This window comes from Vanessa cardui, chromosome 7 (genome assembly GCF_905220365.1).
Source record: "Vanessa cardui chromosome 7, ilVanCard2.1, whole genome shotgun sequence".
Taxonomy (NCBI): domain Eukaryota; kingdom Metazoa; phylum Arthropoda; class Insecta; order Lepidoptera; family Nymphalidae; genus Vanessa; species Vanessa cardui.
In genome coordinates, this window is record NC_061129.1 from 4133681 (window position 1) to 4153429 (window position 19749).

At 32.5% G+C, this 19749-nt stretch overlaps 1 protein-coding gene across 6 annotated transcripts in view; it reads right to left on the reverse strand.

Moving 5' to 3' along the window:
• The window catches only part of LOC124531360 (sodium bicarbonate cotransporter 3), an 85618-nt gene that overhangs the window by 8199 nt on the left and 57670 nt on the right, over window positions 1-19749 (reverse strand). For 2 of the 6 annotated variants that reach the window (XM_047105907.1, XM_047105906.1), the window contains exons 2-6: window positions 12763-12863; window positions 2983-3093; window positions 1548-1604; window positions 785-1267; window positions 558-677 (exon numbers count right to left, since the gene is read on the reverse strand). In XM_047105907.1, the coding sequence (XP_046961863.1) occupies window positions 558-677; window positions 785-1267; window positions 1548-1604; window positions 2983-3093; window positions 12763-12853 (862 nt within the window). In that variant the 5' untranslated portion in view covers window positions 12854-12863. Of the gene's footprint in view, window positions 1-265; window positions 341-557; window positions 678-784; window positions 1268-1547; window positions 1605-2982; window positions 3094-12762; window positions 12864-19749 lie in introns of all 6 variants that reach the window. The other 4 variants (XM_047105911.1, XM_047105908.1, XM_047105909.1 and 1 more) reach the window with 4 other exon arrangements.

Here is a 19749-nt window from a genome sequence, read left to right on the forward strand (position 1 = left end):
TTTATATTTCAGTTTATAAAATTACTAATTATAAATTTGTAATAAAAAAACGTGTAAATACTAAAGTAATTTAATAATAAGCCAGAGCAAAAGCCAAAAAGTAACAAGTAAATTTCAAAGATTTCGAAATCATTTAGATCAGTAGTGAAATATAAACGGACAAGAACACTGATATGAATATCTTAAACAAATAATAAAATTCAAAATGAATAGAGCGCTAAAAATATAAAACACCAACGAAGAGAGATTAATGATAAGCGGTTACCCGCACTAGAGATGCCTAGGAATCGACCGAAATCTCCTTTGTGAGAATGTCCACTTGTTGTACTGCCCTCTTCCACTGTAATATAACGCCAATTTTTCACAAGGAAGTAAGATTTTGCAGTCCAGATAGGACTAAGTGCCATATTAAATTACAAAGGAATCACACAACAACACAATAAATAAACATATATTATTATAAATTAGCTTAAAAGTGCTAGCGTGTCGAGTGTCAGTCAAAGAGCGTGATTGTAGTGAGCCTATGCACACACGTTACCGTTACACGCTTTGCTGACCTGGAACAGCTAGATAAGAGCCCCTTGAATCAGCTGCAGGAAGAAGAGCCGTGTTGAGAGATGAGGTGGGCCCCCGACAACTCCTCGGACTGGAGCGTCGAGAGCCACCATCCTGGAAATCTGGTATAATATCGCCACAATATCCATATAGTTTGACCTATTGGCGCATAAATATAGTCAAGGAGATAAGATATTTTTAAATAGGTTCAACATTAGTTGGTACTCACTTTTACAGGACGAATGATTCCTTCCGATATCTGCCAAAGACCTTATTAAAGGTAGACGTGACATGTTGTTATGGTTCCTTTTCTCGTATTGATGTCTATGTCTTCTCAACAACGCGTCTTTAACCTTTTCTCGCCTATCATACGCGAGGCCACCTTCGACAATCATATTATCCAGTACGCTTTCAGCAACTTGTTCCAGAGAATTGGCTTCTAAATCTAAAATTACTGATCCATTTAAAATGAGACTTCGAAGTTCAAACAACGAGTGTAAGGAAAGCGTGGCAACATGTGGCTTAGACCATCTATTGCCACCTTCTTCAACGTCTTCTTCAAATTTAATCCATCGTGCTGTTTCTTTCCATTCTAACTCATCTCCATCTTTAACAAGCTCTTCCATTTCAGAGAAAAGTGGATGTGATTCGAGGGTTGTGTCATCAACATCTTCCCCCAGAATGAACTGTACTCTCTGTGCGGGTGGGGTCACTGAAAGTAAACACGAATTAACTGATTTTATGGAATTTATGAAAACGCATTGATACATATATATGAGATGTCAAATGGATGTGTGAGAGGAAGTAACAGAATGACAAGACAGTCGATGCTATAAGAAATCATCTGAAACATTGATGGAGAAAGTAAAAACGGCGTCGTCAACGAATGATATTACACAGTCATGCTTGATTTGAGTTGCAAATGAGAGTAAAAAGTTTAAATAATAATTTGGAAAAAATCAAACTATGATGAGTCGCGATTTTCATCTTACATGTTTCTCCATCATCCGTTACGCTAAGTCTTCTAACTCGAGCCATTATCGCTGGGCCTACGGATCCGAATTATCAAATTTATACAAGTTTTATCAGGAAAATAAATGACTAATTTATCTATACATATAATAAAATTGGAGTGTCTGTTTGTAATATTAAAATAGCCCTTTTTACTCAATGCATACTCAAACTATACACGGTACATATACCAAAGTAACATATTTTACAATTTTTGTCTGTCTATCTGTTTGTTTCGGCTAATCTCTGGAACGGCTGGACCGATTTTGACGAGACTTTCACTGGCAGAAAACTGATATGATAAGGAGTAACTTAGGTTACAATAATATATTTTTTTGTTAAATTCAAACGCGTACAAGGTCGCAGGCACAGCTAGTAAAATAGAAATGATTATGTCACTTCGTAACATTCGGTTACGTCCATTTAGTAACATTAACGAGAATATGATTAAGATTGTCAACATTTTCCATCTGAGTCAAAGCATAATTCAAAAGACGAGTCTCATTAGCTTGTAACAACGTAAACTATTCCATCTGCTTTCATCTCAGCTAACGAGTCATTTCATAATATTTTCTTTGAATATTATCAATTTGCGAGAAAATTATAGTTATAAATGATCAATCAAGTGAGGCGAGTAATATAATCAAACGTATATTTCTGAAGAAATGTAAATCTTTTCATCTGAAATTCATCTATAAATAAAACAAACATTAAATATAGAATATGCTAATAATACTCACACATATATGAAATATAATAAACAAGATTCAATTAGTATAAGAATATATTTGACGAAATTACTTACAACGTAGCTTCAACTTTAAGTGCTAAAGTTAAAATACATTCACTTCTATAATAGTGCTCTTATATTTTCGAACTAAGTGACTATATTAAGTTTGCTAGGCAATCTTTATTAGACATATAAGTGGAAGTTTATGAGTTATATTATGTTAAGTATATATAATATGCTATATGTAAATGTACGACTGTTAAATTATTTATGAGATGGCTCATTGTTAACTCATATTGATGGATATGTATCTGTTAACAAAATATAAGGTTTAAAATTAATAGTTCAACTAGTTTTTTCGTATAAAGTATTCTTGATGAAAATAGATCAATAAGAATTCGTTGCAATAGACAAATGTATCCACTATTTCAAAATTTATAATCTATATTATTTATGATTATAAATGTAATAGTAACTTTGTCTGTCTGTTTGTCGCTCTTTCACGATGAAACCACTAAACCGAATTTGATGAAATTTGTTATGAAGCTAACTTGAACTGCAAGAAATTACAAAGGCCACTTTTTTGCCTAACCAACAAAATAAAACGCGAGCGAAACCGCGAGGGAGTACTAGTTAACAATATATTAATTAATATCGACTGTCGTTTATTAAATTTTTCAACTCACTAGGTTTCTCCGGATCTTTGCCTCCGTTGCGATGGTGATGCTTGTGTTTCCGATGTGAGTGCCGACGTGCTGGCACGTGCACGCCTACGAACACCGTGTGGGCTCGGTGACCTGTGGAAATAAACGTGTTGTAACTAAAGTTACCATTACATAGTAATAATTTTAACATTATCAATACATAGTAACATCAAACATTAAATAAAACAACGGAATTTGATGCCTTTTAATCATCATTATCATTATCATTACATAATATAAAACAACGTCGCTTACCGCTGTCTGTTCTATGTATGCTTAGATCTTTAAAATGACACAACAAATTTTGATGCGATTTTGTAATAGATAAATAGATTTAAGAGCAAGATTTATATTTATAACATTACATAGTATATAAAACCCCATTTGATGCCTTTTAATCATCATTATTATTATCAATACATAGTATAAAACAACGTCGCTTACCGCTGTCTGTTCTATGTATGCTTAGATCTTTAAAATGACACAACGGATTTTGATGCGATTTTGTAATAGATAAATAGATTTAAGAGCAATGTTTATATTTATAATACATAATATAATTAGAGAAATACTGATAATTTTAGGGGTTTCTGAAGGGATGTCGTTGTGAATTTAATATAGATTGATATGGACATTCCAGTTTTAATATTTCCGAACATATTACGAATTTAAAACGTAAGGCCATAGCGGTTTATCTTGTCTAATATCTGAAAAACTGTGAACCTTGTCAATAATTCTGTAGTGTATTTAGTATCGCGGAGGGTCGTTAGTGTATATTAATATTATAAATAGGAAAGTTACTCTGACCGTTTGTTTATCTGTCGCTCTTTCACGATCAAACCGCTGATTCGAATTTCATGCAATATTGCATGAAGCAAACATGAACTCTAAGAAAGGTCCACTTGGTGGTAGGGCTTTGTGCAAGCCGGTCTGGGTAGGTACCACCCACTCATCAGTTATTCTACCGCCAAATAACAGTACTCAGTATTGTTGTGTTCCGATTTGAAGGGTGAGTGAGCCAGTGTGAATACAGGCACAAGTGACATAACATCTTAGTTCCCAAGGTTGGTGGCACATTGACGATGTAAGGAATAGTTAATATTTTTTATAGCTTCATTGTCTTTGGGCGATGGTGACCACTTAACATCAGGTGGCCCATATGCTCGTCCGTCAACCTATACCATAAAAAAGGGCATAGGTTACTTTTTTGCCTAACACATGACAACCTTCATCCTAAAACACAAGCGAGGCCGCGAGCGACTCCTAGTATCAAAATCAAAATAAACTTTATTCACGTAGGTTATAAGCAGGTACTTTGAAGCGTCATTTACAACTTGCAAGTTAAGCCACCTGTTGGAGTTATTAACTTTTCAATGGATGAACATTTACAGTACATTGGAGTACTGAAGTAACTTATATTTACAATTAACGTTTGATACATTTGATTAAAATTACTCAATTGCGACTATGAATCGGCTGGAGAAAGTGTATTATGAACATATTCATATATACACTTGAAAATAATTCAAGTATTATTATAATTGTTACTGATATTATGAATAGATAAAATCCTGAAGAATCCATCCTAATACTATGAACGCGAAATACCTCTGTCTCAATGATGTTTTAGTAAACATATATGTTATTAACGCGCAAAAAGTGAAGACTAGAAAACGGTCTAATTGGAACATTTGCCTTTAGTCGTTTTACGTAGTAATACGTTATAATACATCATAATTACGTAGTAATACGTTTTGCGTAATTAAAACATCTAGTTATCCCTTTTTCTTATTGTTTTTATCAAGCTATCCTTTTTACTTTTAACGAAATGTAAAAATAAACTAAAATAAACGGTCCCCGGCGCGGCACACTTTTTTCTGTTGTTTAGTATGGGTATAACATATTTGTTTATTAAAATATCATTGCCTCTGTCTGCTCATGCTGAAAGCGCTTAACCGATTAAGATGTAATTTATTTAATCAATCAATATTTGTGTGCTCTAGTTTTATAAATATCACACGGATAACGGCGTGGGTTCGTCACATACATAACTTGTTAAGACAATCAAACTAAGTTTTACTTTGCTTTGTTAGTCAAAGAAATAAGTAGGGATAAGACTCGGTTAATTAGGTATATTTGTCAAGACAGACTGTCATAGCGAAGTAAGTATGAAAGTGTACAGGTTAGTTCAGAAAAATTTTGTCTCCATGTGTTAAATGTGAGCCGAGATGGCCCAGGGGTTAGAACACGCGCATCTTATCCGATGATTGTGGGTTCAAATCCAGGCAAGCACTACTGATTTTTCACGTGTTTAATTTGTGTTTATAATTTATCTCGAGCTCGATTGAAGAAAAACATCGTCTTGAAACCTGCATGTGTCTAATTACTTAGAAATTCTGCCACATATATATTCCACCATGATGGAATATATTCGACCATGGTGGAATATATTCGCCTTACGCATTGGCCTAGCAGTGGCTGTAGAATTCCTTGACGAAGTGAGATATTTCCTGTTACTTTTCGAACATTTTTATCAACAATTTTTTTGTATAAGTGTGTTGTTTGTGCTTGTAATTACAGATCCTCGTTACTATTCATGCTTGAACATAGTTATATATAGCATCGTTGATTAACTGTGGATTACCTGGCGTTCAGACGTGCCCGTACAGACAGACAGGCGTAATTAAACAATAATATTAAAACGAACTATTCGCCAGTGAGGGATTTTGGCGTAATCCCGCAATACATAGTAGCGAGGGCGGCGTTGTTTGATGGCCGTTGATTTTTTTATGTATATAGTATTTTTAAAAATGGTTTGTATGGAGGCAAATCCTTTGGGCTAATGATTCAAAGATCAAAGGTTGAGCTGGTAAAAGAGTCATTGAGTGTCTGTCAAACTAAATCATGTAAACTAAAATTGTTTTATACTAAATAGCACCATTGCACTTATTGATATCCAAAATATAGAAAAGAAAAAAAATCTAAAATTTGAATTAAATTCTGCGAAATACTGACGAAAGAAATTCTTCTTCAATTTTCGAAAAGTATGGTATCTTATCTCTGTACATGGCTGACAGATAGAGTTGAGAATGAGGATGTCATCATGAGTAATCCGTGTTTGTGCACATATACATTGTTCCAAATAAAATCTTCCTTCACTGAAATCCGTGGAATATTGTTATTTAAAACATCTTACTGAAATTCGACAGTTATTTCTTCAAGTTTCTAGAATTTATTTTTTATTACCACAAAGCTTGTCGATATTCTGCCAATAAATGTATGATATGATAACTTAATTTATAAATCCTGCCCTATCAGCTTATTAATGTATCACTTTCTTGTTTCACTCGAAGTGAGGTTTGATTAAATATATTTTTAATATATTCTGTTCACGTCTTGGAACAAGACTTGGGCATTAACTCTTTGATGGAATACTATTTAATAGATAATTGTTGCTAAGCATTTTAAAGGGGTTGTTAATTTAAATTTCAATAAGATGTATTTAAATTTATTTGGTCGCAATTTTGGCGTCTTAAATAGAAATATTTAGCCAAAACATTGTTTTAGAGCCTAAAGATTTATTTTATTTAAGTTTATTATTTTACTTATATGTATATATTTTCATAAACGGTTTGCATTGAGACTGTAATATGAATATGTTATTATTATGTAAGTTATTATTGAAAATGAATATCGTACTTGAATTGATAGTAAAAGTTATTTTTACTTAAATTACAAAGTTGAATAGAATAGAGTTTGTGCTAGTTTTTTGTATAAAACGGACGTTGACAAATCGGCTAAGTTAGTTGTGAATTCGACAACGATTTCATGTTTGTAAATGAAAAATGAACGAATCCATGGATTTTATTTCTAGTATTTATCAAGTATTAATCTAGTATTAATCATCATACCCTAATGTTTAATATTAGGATCGGTATAATGTTTAATGTTAGGATCGGTATTGCGATTCAACGGGGAAATACTGCTAGCATTCTTGCCACCATTCCATGCGGTCAAGATTTATACAGCAACTAGTTTTAGTTCACATTTGTATAAATTTAAGCATTTAATGTTACTAACAATAAAAAAAATTCATAGAATCTTAATCAAGCCCAATTATTACTAAAATCAGTTTTGATCGGTCCTCTTCCCGACCAGAAAGTGGTTTCAAAGCAGATCCTCGGGCAACAGGAGATGAGAAGGGTGAAGGGGTAGTTCACTTATATCCGAGGAAGTACTAACAGCACTCGGGATGGATTGAATCAAGTGTAAGAGTAAACTTGTAGTTAGATGTTGACCTACTGTTAAGTGGATACTTATTCAGGCCGTTTGAAAACATTTACCGATATTCTTTACTATACTTTATTTTATTATGTATCTTAAAAACGATTGAAATTCGTTCGAAATTGGTATTTTTTTTGTATAATCACGACTGATCGCCAAAATTTAAAAAAAAAAACTTGATGAGAGATTTCTCAAGATATTTTCATAATTTTTCGCTCATTAGATTCATAATTACTTTCTCAAATTCCTTTTGAGAGCAAAGGTTAATTAGATAGCTTCAGGCATTAAAGTCTTTTTGTTTGGTATAAATTGAACAAATCTGTATTTCTTTTTGGTTAATAAACATAAAGTTACTGTATATTATAATTTAAATATAACTACAAACGAAGTTGGCTTCGCTCGCCTTTTAGGCTGTCATGTGTAAAGCAAAGAAGTTATTAACAATAAAAAATCTTATTATTATTATTTTTACCTTTCTTTCTTGTCCTTTCTTGGAGTTCAAGTTTGCTTCACATCAAAATTTCTCAAATTCGGTTATCAGTTTGGTCGTGAAAGAGCGACAGACAGACAGACAGAGTTACTTTCACATTTATACTCAAACTCAAACTCAAATTCCTTTATTCAATATAAAAGCATTACACTTACTTATTGATTGTCAAATAAACACTACCACCGGTTCGGAAAAAGGAACACCCTGACCTGAGAAGAACCGGCGAAAGAAACTCAGCGGGTCAATAATTTGAATATAGATTTCCGTGACGTCACAATTTTGATAAAGGCATATTATACTGTTGCAAATTACATATGATGATCCAAGGGTTGCCTCTGATAGTAAACATTAAACGGTATCTCCAAAACACGAAATAAACAAAAGACGGATACAGTTTCGCGTTAAAATATCTCAACAGCTGAAGTATTGAATAGTAGGTCAAGTTCATGCCGGGAACTCCACTTGTTATTTTGAAATATTCTCACTTCTATTGGATGTATAAATTTTGTAAATTGTTACTATTTATTGAGTAGTTATATTTAAATATGTTGTTAAGTATTTTATACTGAACTACCTTTTGTAAAATAGCGTAAATGTGTTGTCATTTCGTTTGCTTTCTTCCTATTACTACTTACATTATCCACATGTACAAAACAAACGCCCAAAGCCTTCAAACTTAACTTATACTTGGCCTTTTTGTTACGGCTTCAATTAAGTTGACGTTTATATAAATTTTTATAAATTAAAAAAAACCGCCTTCAAAAATGAACTAAAAAGAAAAAAATAATCAGTTACATCCATATCCAATTTACGATTTTTTAATCACCTCTCAAAGTCGGTGCCAACATTGCTATATATGCATATAGGTACATAATACATACATACAAAAACTAAATCTATTTATTGTATACATGACACCATTAGACAAACCTTACTATCGATACAAATTAAATGATTTCAATATAGGAATTTATTTACTTTGTTGGCACCGCCTTCAAAAGGTGATTAAAAAATCGTAAATTGGATATGGATGTAACTGATTATTTTTTTCTTTTTAGTTCATTTTTGAAGGCGGTTTTTTTTAATTTATAAAAAATTATTTACTGCTTTTCATTGTTGTTTTGTTATTTATAATTACAATTGGTAGTGTTTGTCATTCACTTTAATGCCGTTAATCATTGAGGAGTTCTCCTGGTAGTCCACCATCAGCTAGACTTCATCATAGGCATGTTTACTAACATCAATTGCTTGACGACTATCTTAAAGAAATAGAACTAAGCGCGTAAAATAGTTACTTACTAATAGGTTCTGATTACTAGTTGTGGTCTTCATCATCAGTTCCACTTCATCAAATGTCACTTTTCGTGAGCATATGACCAAGGCACTTTGAATAAAACCGAAATCACTATAGGTGTGCCTATAAAATTTGAGGAGTTCCCTCGATTTCTCCAGGATCCCATCATCAGATCCTGATCTCCTGACAATGGGACCACCTGTAAAACATGCCCTTTCAAACAAAAAAGAATTGTCAAAATCGGCCCAGCCATCTTCGAGTAATTCGGTAACATACATAAATAAAAAAAAAAAAAAAAAGGCCCCGACGAATTGAGAACCTCCTCCTTTTTTTGAAGTCGGTTAAAAAATGCTTCATTTAAGTAACTTGTTGATACGTATAGTTTAATGTAGATTAACTGAATGGTTTAATTTCATACATATTTGTTCTTTATTCTTTGCTATATTTGCCTGTCAGGGTATTTAGTACCTAGTACCCAAAACAGCAACACTTTATATGAGTAAACTAATAAAATCCAATAACACGTTGACTGCGGAATTACTTTTTTTTCATTTCTGCGGTACGGGGAATTTAAGACGATATATAATCGACTCTTATTTCTTCAATGCAGTACATGGTCAAAGAAACCCCACATAAAATAAAATAGGTTTCTTCATAGCTTTCTGTTTTCAATAGGCTTTATATAAATATATCACTTTCCTACAATATATCAAATAGATGTTACGACCTCAACGCGACAGAGAAATATATGTTTTTCTTAGCCGTACCGTAAAGGAGATACATACAAGGCTTGATAGAACTCGCTCCGCATTGAACGTGTTAAACTATAGCTTTTCTGACATGTTAAACAACTATTGCTTAGAAAATTCTCAGCTCTTCCGTTTGGGTAAAGGATCGAACTTTGACCGCATGCTATTCTAGTTTCATTTAAATACTTTTTGTTAAAAACCTCCTTAACGGATATCGACACGACGTATCGTGACGATGGAAATGGCTGCGGTTTTCCTAGAAAATAACAAGGTTTTCTTGATAAATTAAAAATAGCAAAATTGATATTGTTATTTATATTTTGAAATATTTACATTCCATCCTTTTTATTGTTGTCTTTATTCTGAAAGAAAAAGGCTTGAAACTATTTAATTTAATTTAATATTTGTGAGTGTGGAATTGAACATGATTAAATGTTATCCGTATAAAAACTTTTTCATAAAAGACTCCTTCAAAAACTTTCTACACTGAAAGAGTTTAGAAAGATAACATTTATGTTCAGTACACAAAAACCACATTAATACTGTCAATGGTAACGTTTCAAACTGAAACACAAAAAAACGCAATTTTATCGAAGATTATACGTTTTCATTCAAGTTTTCGTATTAATATATACTCGGTATAATTCCGTGGAAAAGAAAATAAAATATAAAATGTTTTAGAATTGTCTCTCATTGCAGTTGAAAACAACATATCTTATAATTGTATGTAGTGAAATCAAATTTTTATTACTAAAGAATTAGGGTCGAATTTTGTTCAGTGGGCAATTAGTAGTTACAATAAATACCATATCTAATCTACTTACTTAAGATGTCCAATTATAAAATTTAAATATCCCTTTGGCACATAACTAGGAGGCATCGATTAGACACGCCTGGGATTCGCGCGACTTACTGAAATATGAGCTATAAATGTTAAGCTCAGCTTAAACATCGTAGTCCTACTAACCTGTGATTTATTATTCAATTAAAACGCACGACTATAATTTAATTATACCGATTATACGTTACAATAAAATTATGTTTCGAAATTTAAAAATAATGTATAATTTTTTGTATCGTTTATGTATTGTGTTATAGTTTGAAGCAAGTCCTAAGGATAGTGGCACATTTTTTAAAATTACTTATTTTCTTTTTTAAAAAAAGTAAATATTCTGAAAATCTTTGGACGTAGCTAACGTCCCTTACATTTTTGCCACGAATGTATACAAAGCCGACTTTATACGACTAAAATTAAGATTTCACTTCACGGGATTTCCAACGTAAATCATAAGATGAGTAAGTCGCGTTTTCTAAAAGAAAAAAAAGCTAGCAATGTCACTGAAAATACCTGAATATAACCATATGGATATAACCAAAGATCTTAAATAAACCAGTGTCAACAACAACAGCCTGTAAATTCCCACAGCTGGGCTAAAGGCCTCCTCTCCCTTAAAGGAGAGGTTTGGAACATATTCCACCACGCTGTTCCAATGCGGGTTGGTGGAATACACATGTGGCAGAATTTCTTTGAAATTTGTCACATGCAGGTTTCCTCACGATGTTTTCCTTCACCGCCGAGTACGAGATGAATTATAAAGACAAATTAAGCACATGAATCAGCGGTGCTTGCCTGGGTTTGAACCCGCAATCATCGGTTAAGATGCACGCGTTCTAACCACTGGGCCATTTCGACTCAGCATCAACGATTTTTTTTAAATATATCGAGAAGCATTTGTTATAAATGCCTTTACTAATAAAATATGTACTAAACGTAAAAGAAAAATACTACGGTAAAGGTAAAATCATCTCAATATGTCGAGCTGCTAACAGTATTTAAATATAGTTCCTTAAAAAAAAATAAGTCACTTCGTACAAATGAAATGATACCAGTGGCGTTGGAATTCGATACACACAGCTAAATTTTCCAACCCTTGTTGCGTCTCTCGCCTCCCCTCTTGACCTATTTACGAAACGCTAATTTATAAAGATTCCGGCAATTCGTGATGTGTTAAATTGTTTTTTTTTTTTTCGAGAAAGCTTACAAGTTACTCAATTTAGGTAATTTAGGTTGTGTCGTTAAAAGCAGTGTAATATGTATGAAACAAAGGAATTAAATAGTTAATGGTTTTCTTATATATTTCTTTGAATTAGATTGTTAACAAAGTTTTTCTCAGGGTCCATCCAATCAAGGAAATATGCAAATTTTCATATTTTAGTATATTTTTTCGTTTCATGTAGTACTCAGATAAACTTTACTCAAGTGGGGCCTTTAGTCTGGTTAAAATACTTGACATATACATGTGAAAAATGGTATCATTGTGAACAGACCTTAAGATACGTTTAGATTTAGCTACCAAAATCACCGATCACGTATTTAATTTGGATTTTAAATTTATAAAAATAAACTTTAACTACTAATAGCGTTTTGATTTCGCTTTGAGTGAATACAACAACGAATATCTTAACAAAAGTTAGAACGGTCGTTCAAAAATCTGTAGTGAGACTTCATAAGACTTCACAAGACTTCATTTCGTATGTATCCTACTTACAGTGATTTGTACATTTCAGCGAAATTAATCATTAATGTACACTGTATCAAAAACTATTTTTGCTTAAATTCATGTTGTAGGTAATCATTATTGATTATATATATAATATATTGTTCCAAATTATAGTGAATAACTCATTTGATGGTATTGATAGGGCTTTGTGCAAGCCAGGCTAGGTAGGTACCATGCTCTGCTACCAAAGAGAAATTGTATATTGTTTGAACTTAGTTTGAAGGGTGAGTAAACTGGGGTAACTACAGGCACAAAAGAGGTAACATTTTATTCTCAAAGGTTGGTGGCAAAACAAGGTGGAGTCTGGTAAGGTAGGCGGTGTAAAATTCTTGGATTAAACGAAGATACAGATTTATATTGTTATTTTTGTTATTGTTAATATACCTTCGAAATCTTGTTCGGTGTAATCATGGTGAGTGTGCTTCCTTGCCGCTGGGTCCGTGGGAGCCTCATCCTCATCAGCTCTGGTGTCCATCTTCCACGACCTATCGACAAAAAAATAAAGACTCTTTATTATACTATTATATTTCAGAGTAGTAATATTAATAACAGCCTGTAAATGCTGCTACGACTCGGCTAAGGCTCTCTCCCTCCATTGGGGGATAAAACTTGAAGCATATTCCACCATACCGCTCCAGTACATGGTAGGTGTATACATGCGAGTATATAGTAGAACACCCAAAACATGCAGTTTTTCTTAATATGTTATTCTTCACACTAAGCACAAGATAAACAAAATAGTACTTGGAACTCAGCTGTGGTTGAATAAGTTTGAACCCAAAATCATCGAATAAGATACAGGAGTTCTATTCTACGAAATGTTATGTTAATTGCTTATGAAAAACTAATCATTCAACTTTTTTGACTTTCATAATTGCTTAATTTCTTATTATAATTTATTAAATTACAAACTAGCCGGAGAAAGACCACAGTCGCGTGCACTTGGAGAGGCTTATGTCCAGCAGTGGACAAAAACGGGCTGATGATGATGATGATGATGAAATGACAAACAATATAAACATATTTTTAAATATAAAAAGCTATATTTACTTATTTGTGATATATTTTAAAGCCAGCAAATAAACTAAGCCCGCAATCTACACACGTAAAGCTCCACTAATATTCGATTCAAAGCGCGTTTCTAGTTCAGCTCTACCTCGTATAAAGTCAACAACCGGTTCAATTACACGACTATTACACAGCCAGCGAAGGCTTTTAAGCCTGCTCATCAAAGGTTATTTATCTCACTAGAAATCTAGTACTTTAATTGTTAGCCACGTTCAAACGATTGTCAGTTCATAATTTTAACTAGTTGTGTAGAAACCTTCCTGCCAATCAATCAATCAAAATACACTTCATTCAAGTAGGTTTTTACAAGCACTTTTGAATCGTCATTTAACAAATATATGAAGTGAAGCTACCACAAGTTCGGAAAGTAGATTCTACTTTACGCCTTCACGGCTACACCACTGCACCGATTTTGATTAAATTTGGTTTGAAGCAAGATTGACATCCAATAAAGACATTTACATAAGGCCATAAGGTACTTTTTGTACTTAAAAAGCAAATATTCGAGCGTATTTTACAAACGCGAAATTTTCCCATTCATATAAAAAAAAATCACATGTCGTAGAAATATAGCAGACGACTACGTGTTATGTGATATTAGAAGTGGAGGCACGTTTCCGATTTAAAGTAACCTTTTTTAAAATAGATCGCAACTTTTATTTTAACACCAGCAGTACCCGTTAATTTTGATTTTACAAAAAAAATTGTTGTAGCCTAAGTTACTCCTTATTAAATTAGTCCTCTGACGATGAAAGTCCCGTCAATATCGGTCCAGCCATTCCATAGATAAAACGGAACAAACAGACTGACAGATAGATCGTATGTGATGTTGTCTCATATTTATTATTATTAAAATGGTACATACATCAACTTTTTTTAACAGTCAGGCGAGATTTTGTTCGTGGTTATTTAAAAAAGATTAATTATACCGACACTATATATTTAATTTTACGGGTGTTTTCATTTTAAGAACCTTAAAACATACATACATATGTAACAGGTAATATATAAAAAATACTTGACGTTTCAATTCCGATTAGGTATGTCTATCGATGTCTCAATTGTCACGATGATCGCTTGTGCTATATAAGTATACGTGCTATATAAGTTGCAGTACTACCACGTTATCATGTGGTGAATTACAGAAAAGTAAGTAGCATAATATCATGAGCAATGGGCTCGTTTAAATATGTTTAATTCTTTTTCATCTCAATCAGATGTAACCAACCTCAATTTTGTATATGATATTTATTTATGTTTCGTTTTTACATACATTTGACCTATAAAAGCTGACATTTTTAAGCAAAAGCGTAGAAAATCAACTGTAGTCGAATTTACTTTATAAAATACTTGATTAAGTTACTGTCGCGACTGACGACCCTCTTTCAAGATAGTGATCTTTAAGGGTCGAATGAGGGTTTTTACGTTACACCTGGAATAAACTTAATTTATTTAAAAATGTATCTAAATATAGAGATCTTTATTACAGCACTTCTCTTTTAGAATATAAATTAAGTCTAATTTTGGTATGATTGCTTTAATAAAGAAACGAGATGGCCCAGTGGTTAGAACGCGTGCATCTTAATCGATGTCTGTGAGTACAATCCCAGGTAAGCACCACTAGATATTTGTGTGAAGGAAAACACCGTGAGGAAACCTGCATGTGCCTTATTTTATAGAAATTCTACCACATGTGTCATCAACCAACCCGCATTGGAACAGCGTGGTAGAATATGTTCCAAACCTTCTCATCAAACGGAGGAACAATAGTGGGAAAATTTCAGGCTGTTGTTGTTATTGTTGTTGCTTTAATGAATAGAAAAAATGAATATCGTGAATAAAAGCACTTTTAAAAGTAATTTTACGAGTTAATTGAACGTGAAGTTACATTTGAAATTGCAAAACGTAAATTCTACAGAGGAGAACTAGAGAAAAACAAAAGTTTTATTCGACTATGTTGAAGCAAAATATGAGGATTATAATTTTAGTAGTTTTACCCCGTGGTAGAGTTGTACGGAGGCTTGTTTGTGTGGGTTACCTTACTTGATAATTATATTTTAATCTAATATCGATATTTTGTATTATTTAGACAGGGTAAAGGTTAAGTGAATCAGTGTAATTACAGTCTCTGTGATCCTGAACAAGTCGTAACGAGGTCTAATACGCCTCTTATGTGTCTCCCTTGCGTCGCGGCTAAGAAAAACAATACTACAATATTGTAGGAAAGTGATAAACATATTTATAATATGATGCCTATTAAAAAAAAAGAAAACGCTATGGTATATATACCTTAATTGGGATCTCTTTGAGAAAGTCCGCACTGAAGAAATAAAATTCGATCACATCACATAGAGTCTTAGTTTCTTGAATATTACGGGGTATAATATGCCCCGTACCGTTATGATTGTTTTCATATGAGCTCTTAAACGCCCCGTACCGCAAGAATGGAAATGATTGAAGTTACATACTCTATCCCAAAAACTATTATTTCCAATGCTAGCTTTAAAAAAAGGACCCTATGTCCTATCCCAGGATTCTAACTAAGTTACAATTTCATCTAAATCGATTCAGTATTCTAAGCGAAAAGAGGTAGTATGCAAAGTTACTTTCGCATTCATAATATTGGTACACATTTACAATTTAATATATTTACCTGCCAGTATAATTGCATTAGCGATGTATTTGACAAATCTTGTTATGGATGTAGGCGTTAAATCCGTTTATTGGTAGCAATAAAACAGAAATTGCCTATTTGCATCTTATTGGGTTGATTGAAGCACATATACACTCGATACTCTATATGTGGAATGCTAATACTTAACATATTGTTATATAAAGCTTTTAATTAAGCTGTTTATTTGTATTTATTAGTAGTGTACTAATTTTTTTGGGCATTTATATATACCTATACTAGATCTCGATCGCAGCTACGATGGCGTTTTGGGTTGATTTTTAGAAATTGGGCATTAAAAACCTATCTTCTCACTAGAAGATCAAGCTCGGTTCATAATAAGATTCATCAAATTCGGTTCAGTATTGTAAAAGTGATCAAGCGAAAGATAGATTGATTGACATTAAAAATTTTAGTATCGATGTTGCCATTTTTTTTTTCAAAAATAATCAATATTCTTATTATCGTCTCTGTATAAAAAAAATTGAAAACCAGTTTCGATTATTTATAATTATTGTCATTAAATTAGTAATTTTGTGATTAACTACTATTTTTTATTGACATTCCACTTGCCTAAGTATATAGACACGATTGTAACTCTGATATAAAAATAATGTTTGATTTATTTCGTATTCAATGCGTTCACTCATCGTTTTAAAAATTCGAAATAAAAATATTCAAAATTAAATTCGAAATCGTGTGCAGTTATTGGCACTCGCGCGTTTAATAAAAATTGAATAACAGTCAAAACTATACATATATATCGTTCCATATCTTTTAATTAAAACCTCTTTGCAGACTTAATTTTATTACATATTATGTAGAGCAATTAAAACAGAAAATTTGTAGTAGAGATTACTCAGAGAGATACATACTCATGTAACTTTTTAACATATTATATTGTGTATATTAAACATATATGTATAAATAAATCAAAATGCTAATTTAATTTAAATTGTATCTTAATTGATGCTGTTTAATAAATTAAGAGAATGCTAGCGTGAACCTATATCAAAGAAACGTATGTATTCGTTGGAAGTTTATGATTAAAATGTCATTATAATAATATATTATAAAAAAAACATTAAAATGTTACGAATCTATATAAAGAGGATTCATTTTTTTGAAATCGATAAACCTATAATATAATAAAAATATAGTTTTCAAATAAATAACAACATTAGTAAATATATTTTAGTTTATATAATAGGATATGCTTTTAGGTAAGTATACACTTCTACAAAAACAATTTGATTTCTTCATTGTTCTAGAAATAAAGGTATAATGTCACAATAAAACAATGTTATAAAATATCTGCTTATAGATTGTAAAAAGATTTCCTAGCTACGTTCATATTCGTAAGTAGATTGGTTAGAGGAAGCTAAAATAGGTCGCCCAATAATCTAACGTTACAAATGGTATAATAATTGAATAAGTTTGGGAAAGCCTTCATACAATATGACAGCACGAATAGGCGTACTTTATATCATATTTAGTATAAATATTTTCTTCCAGAGGACAAGTCTACTTATATCAGTTACTGGCAACCCAGCCTGGCTTCGCACGGGTGCAATTCTGATACTAAATATACACATAACAGAATGTCTTCATATACAGGATTTAAATCTGTTATAACTTCGAAAATATTTACTTGAATTGCATGCTGTAAAGGACCATACGGACCTACAATTATATTAAAGGTAATAAAATGTAGGCATCATCTTAAATAGATCAAAAATTACCACCAGTATTTATCTAGTAAACTATCATGTATAATTAAAACCTTCCTCTTCAATCACTCTATGGAAAAAACTGCATCAAAATCTGTTGTTTACCTTTAAACATTTAAGTTTACACAATGACGAACGAGTCAGTAATTTCGTTTTATACAATGTAGTGATGATAATATTCAGATTATATTTCTATACATCTTCATCCCAACCGTAACTGTATCGTTTTTAGTGGAATAGGAAAACACCAACGCTATCGTTTCGATTAGTTTTCATTTGTTAGTTGAATCGCCGCCCAGCTTCGTCGACATTCAAAACGAATAAATAGTATTCACAAATCTACAGTGACTGTCATATATTATTCAAACGCTCGACCGATGAATGACATAGCGGAAGATCGAAGCTAATTTTATTTATTTGACTTTAATCTGTGGCTATGAGCAGATATGTGTTTAATTTGTGTTTATAATTTATCTCGTGCTCGGCGGTGAAGGAAAACATCGTGAGGAAACCTGCATATGTCTAATTTCATCGAAATTCTGCCACATGTGCATTCCACCAACCCGCATTGGAACAGCTTGGTGGAATATATTCCAAACCCTCTCCTTAATGGGAGTGGAGGCCTTATCCCAGCAGCGGGTAATCTACAGGCTGTTACTGTCCTGTACTTTACTGTGGCTGGCTATTTACTCCAGTAAGGATACCTACCTATCCTTATTTCATGCTGAAACTTAGCGAATAGCCCATCGTTGCCATCCGTCTACTGCCTTTTGTACTGAAATTCTTGTGGCTTACTAAAATATATTATATATGTGTGTTAATTTTAATCAGATTTATTATAGGGGTATTAAATTGAATAGCTCATCATAATCCTCCAACCTAATATTGTGTAATACAATCTTCAATGAAGTAGTTAACCCGGCTTAATTTCCGCTAATCTAAATTTTGAAGGAATATTTGGTTAATATATTATTAATCTATTTGACACAAATTAAGCTGAATTTATGTGATATCTAATAATTCAGAATTTAGGTTATGTTTAAATTTGCACTTCATTACTTGATTTGTTATTGTTAAGCACCATTTAATATCAAATAAAAGTTTAATGATTTTATAGAGAGTGTGTGTGGTTTTGTATTAAAACTTGTTTCTTGCCTGTAACTACATATGTAAATGATCAATCAATTCGCTGTTCATTTCAATTTATAAAAGGAACAGACGACCTCCGTGGACGAGTGGTGTGTACGCCATTAATGGGTACGCCACTCCTAGGTCCCGGGTTCGATTTCCGGCCGAGTCGATGTAGAAAAAGTCCATCAATTTTGTATGCTATCTTTGGTCTGGGTGTTTGTGGTACCGTCGTTACTTCTGATTTTCCATAACATAAGTGATTAAGCTACTTTCATTGGGATCAGTGTGTAAGTGATGTTGTCTCATATTTATTTATTTAAACGGTTCGTAATATAAAATGTTTTATATATTTTGTACCCATAATTACACAGGCTCACTGACTCATTCACCTTTCAGACACAGCAATATAGCGTATTCATTTTTGCGACAAAAATAGCTAGAAAAACTATTTTAATTTTAGTAGAAAAATATTCTTAAATAACGACTTTATAAAACTTATAATGAAGAAGGGGTGAAGGGGTGGGGGAGTGGGTGACATAAAGGTTTCGCGCCTCGTAATAAGATGAAGTCTTTAATCAAGGTCTTAATGACGCTTAGCGTGGGATTATAACACTTTCATAGATAAAAAACTTTTGATTGATACAGAATATATAATATGTGATATAAAAGAGCCGATATCGCCCTGTGGTTAGTACCCGCACATCTTAATCGACGATTGCGGGTTCAAACCCAAACAAGCACCGTTGAATTTTCATGTGCTTAATTTGCGTT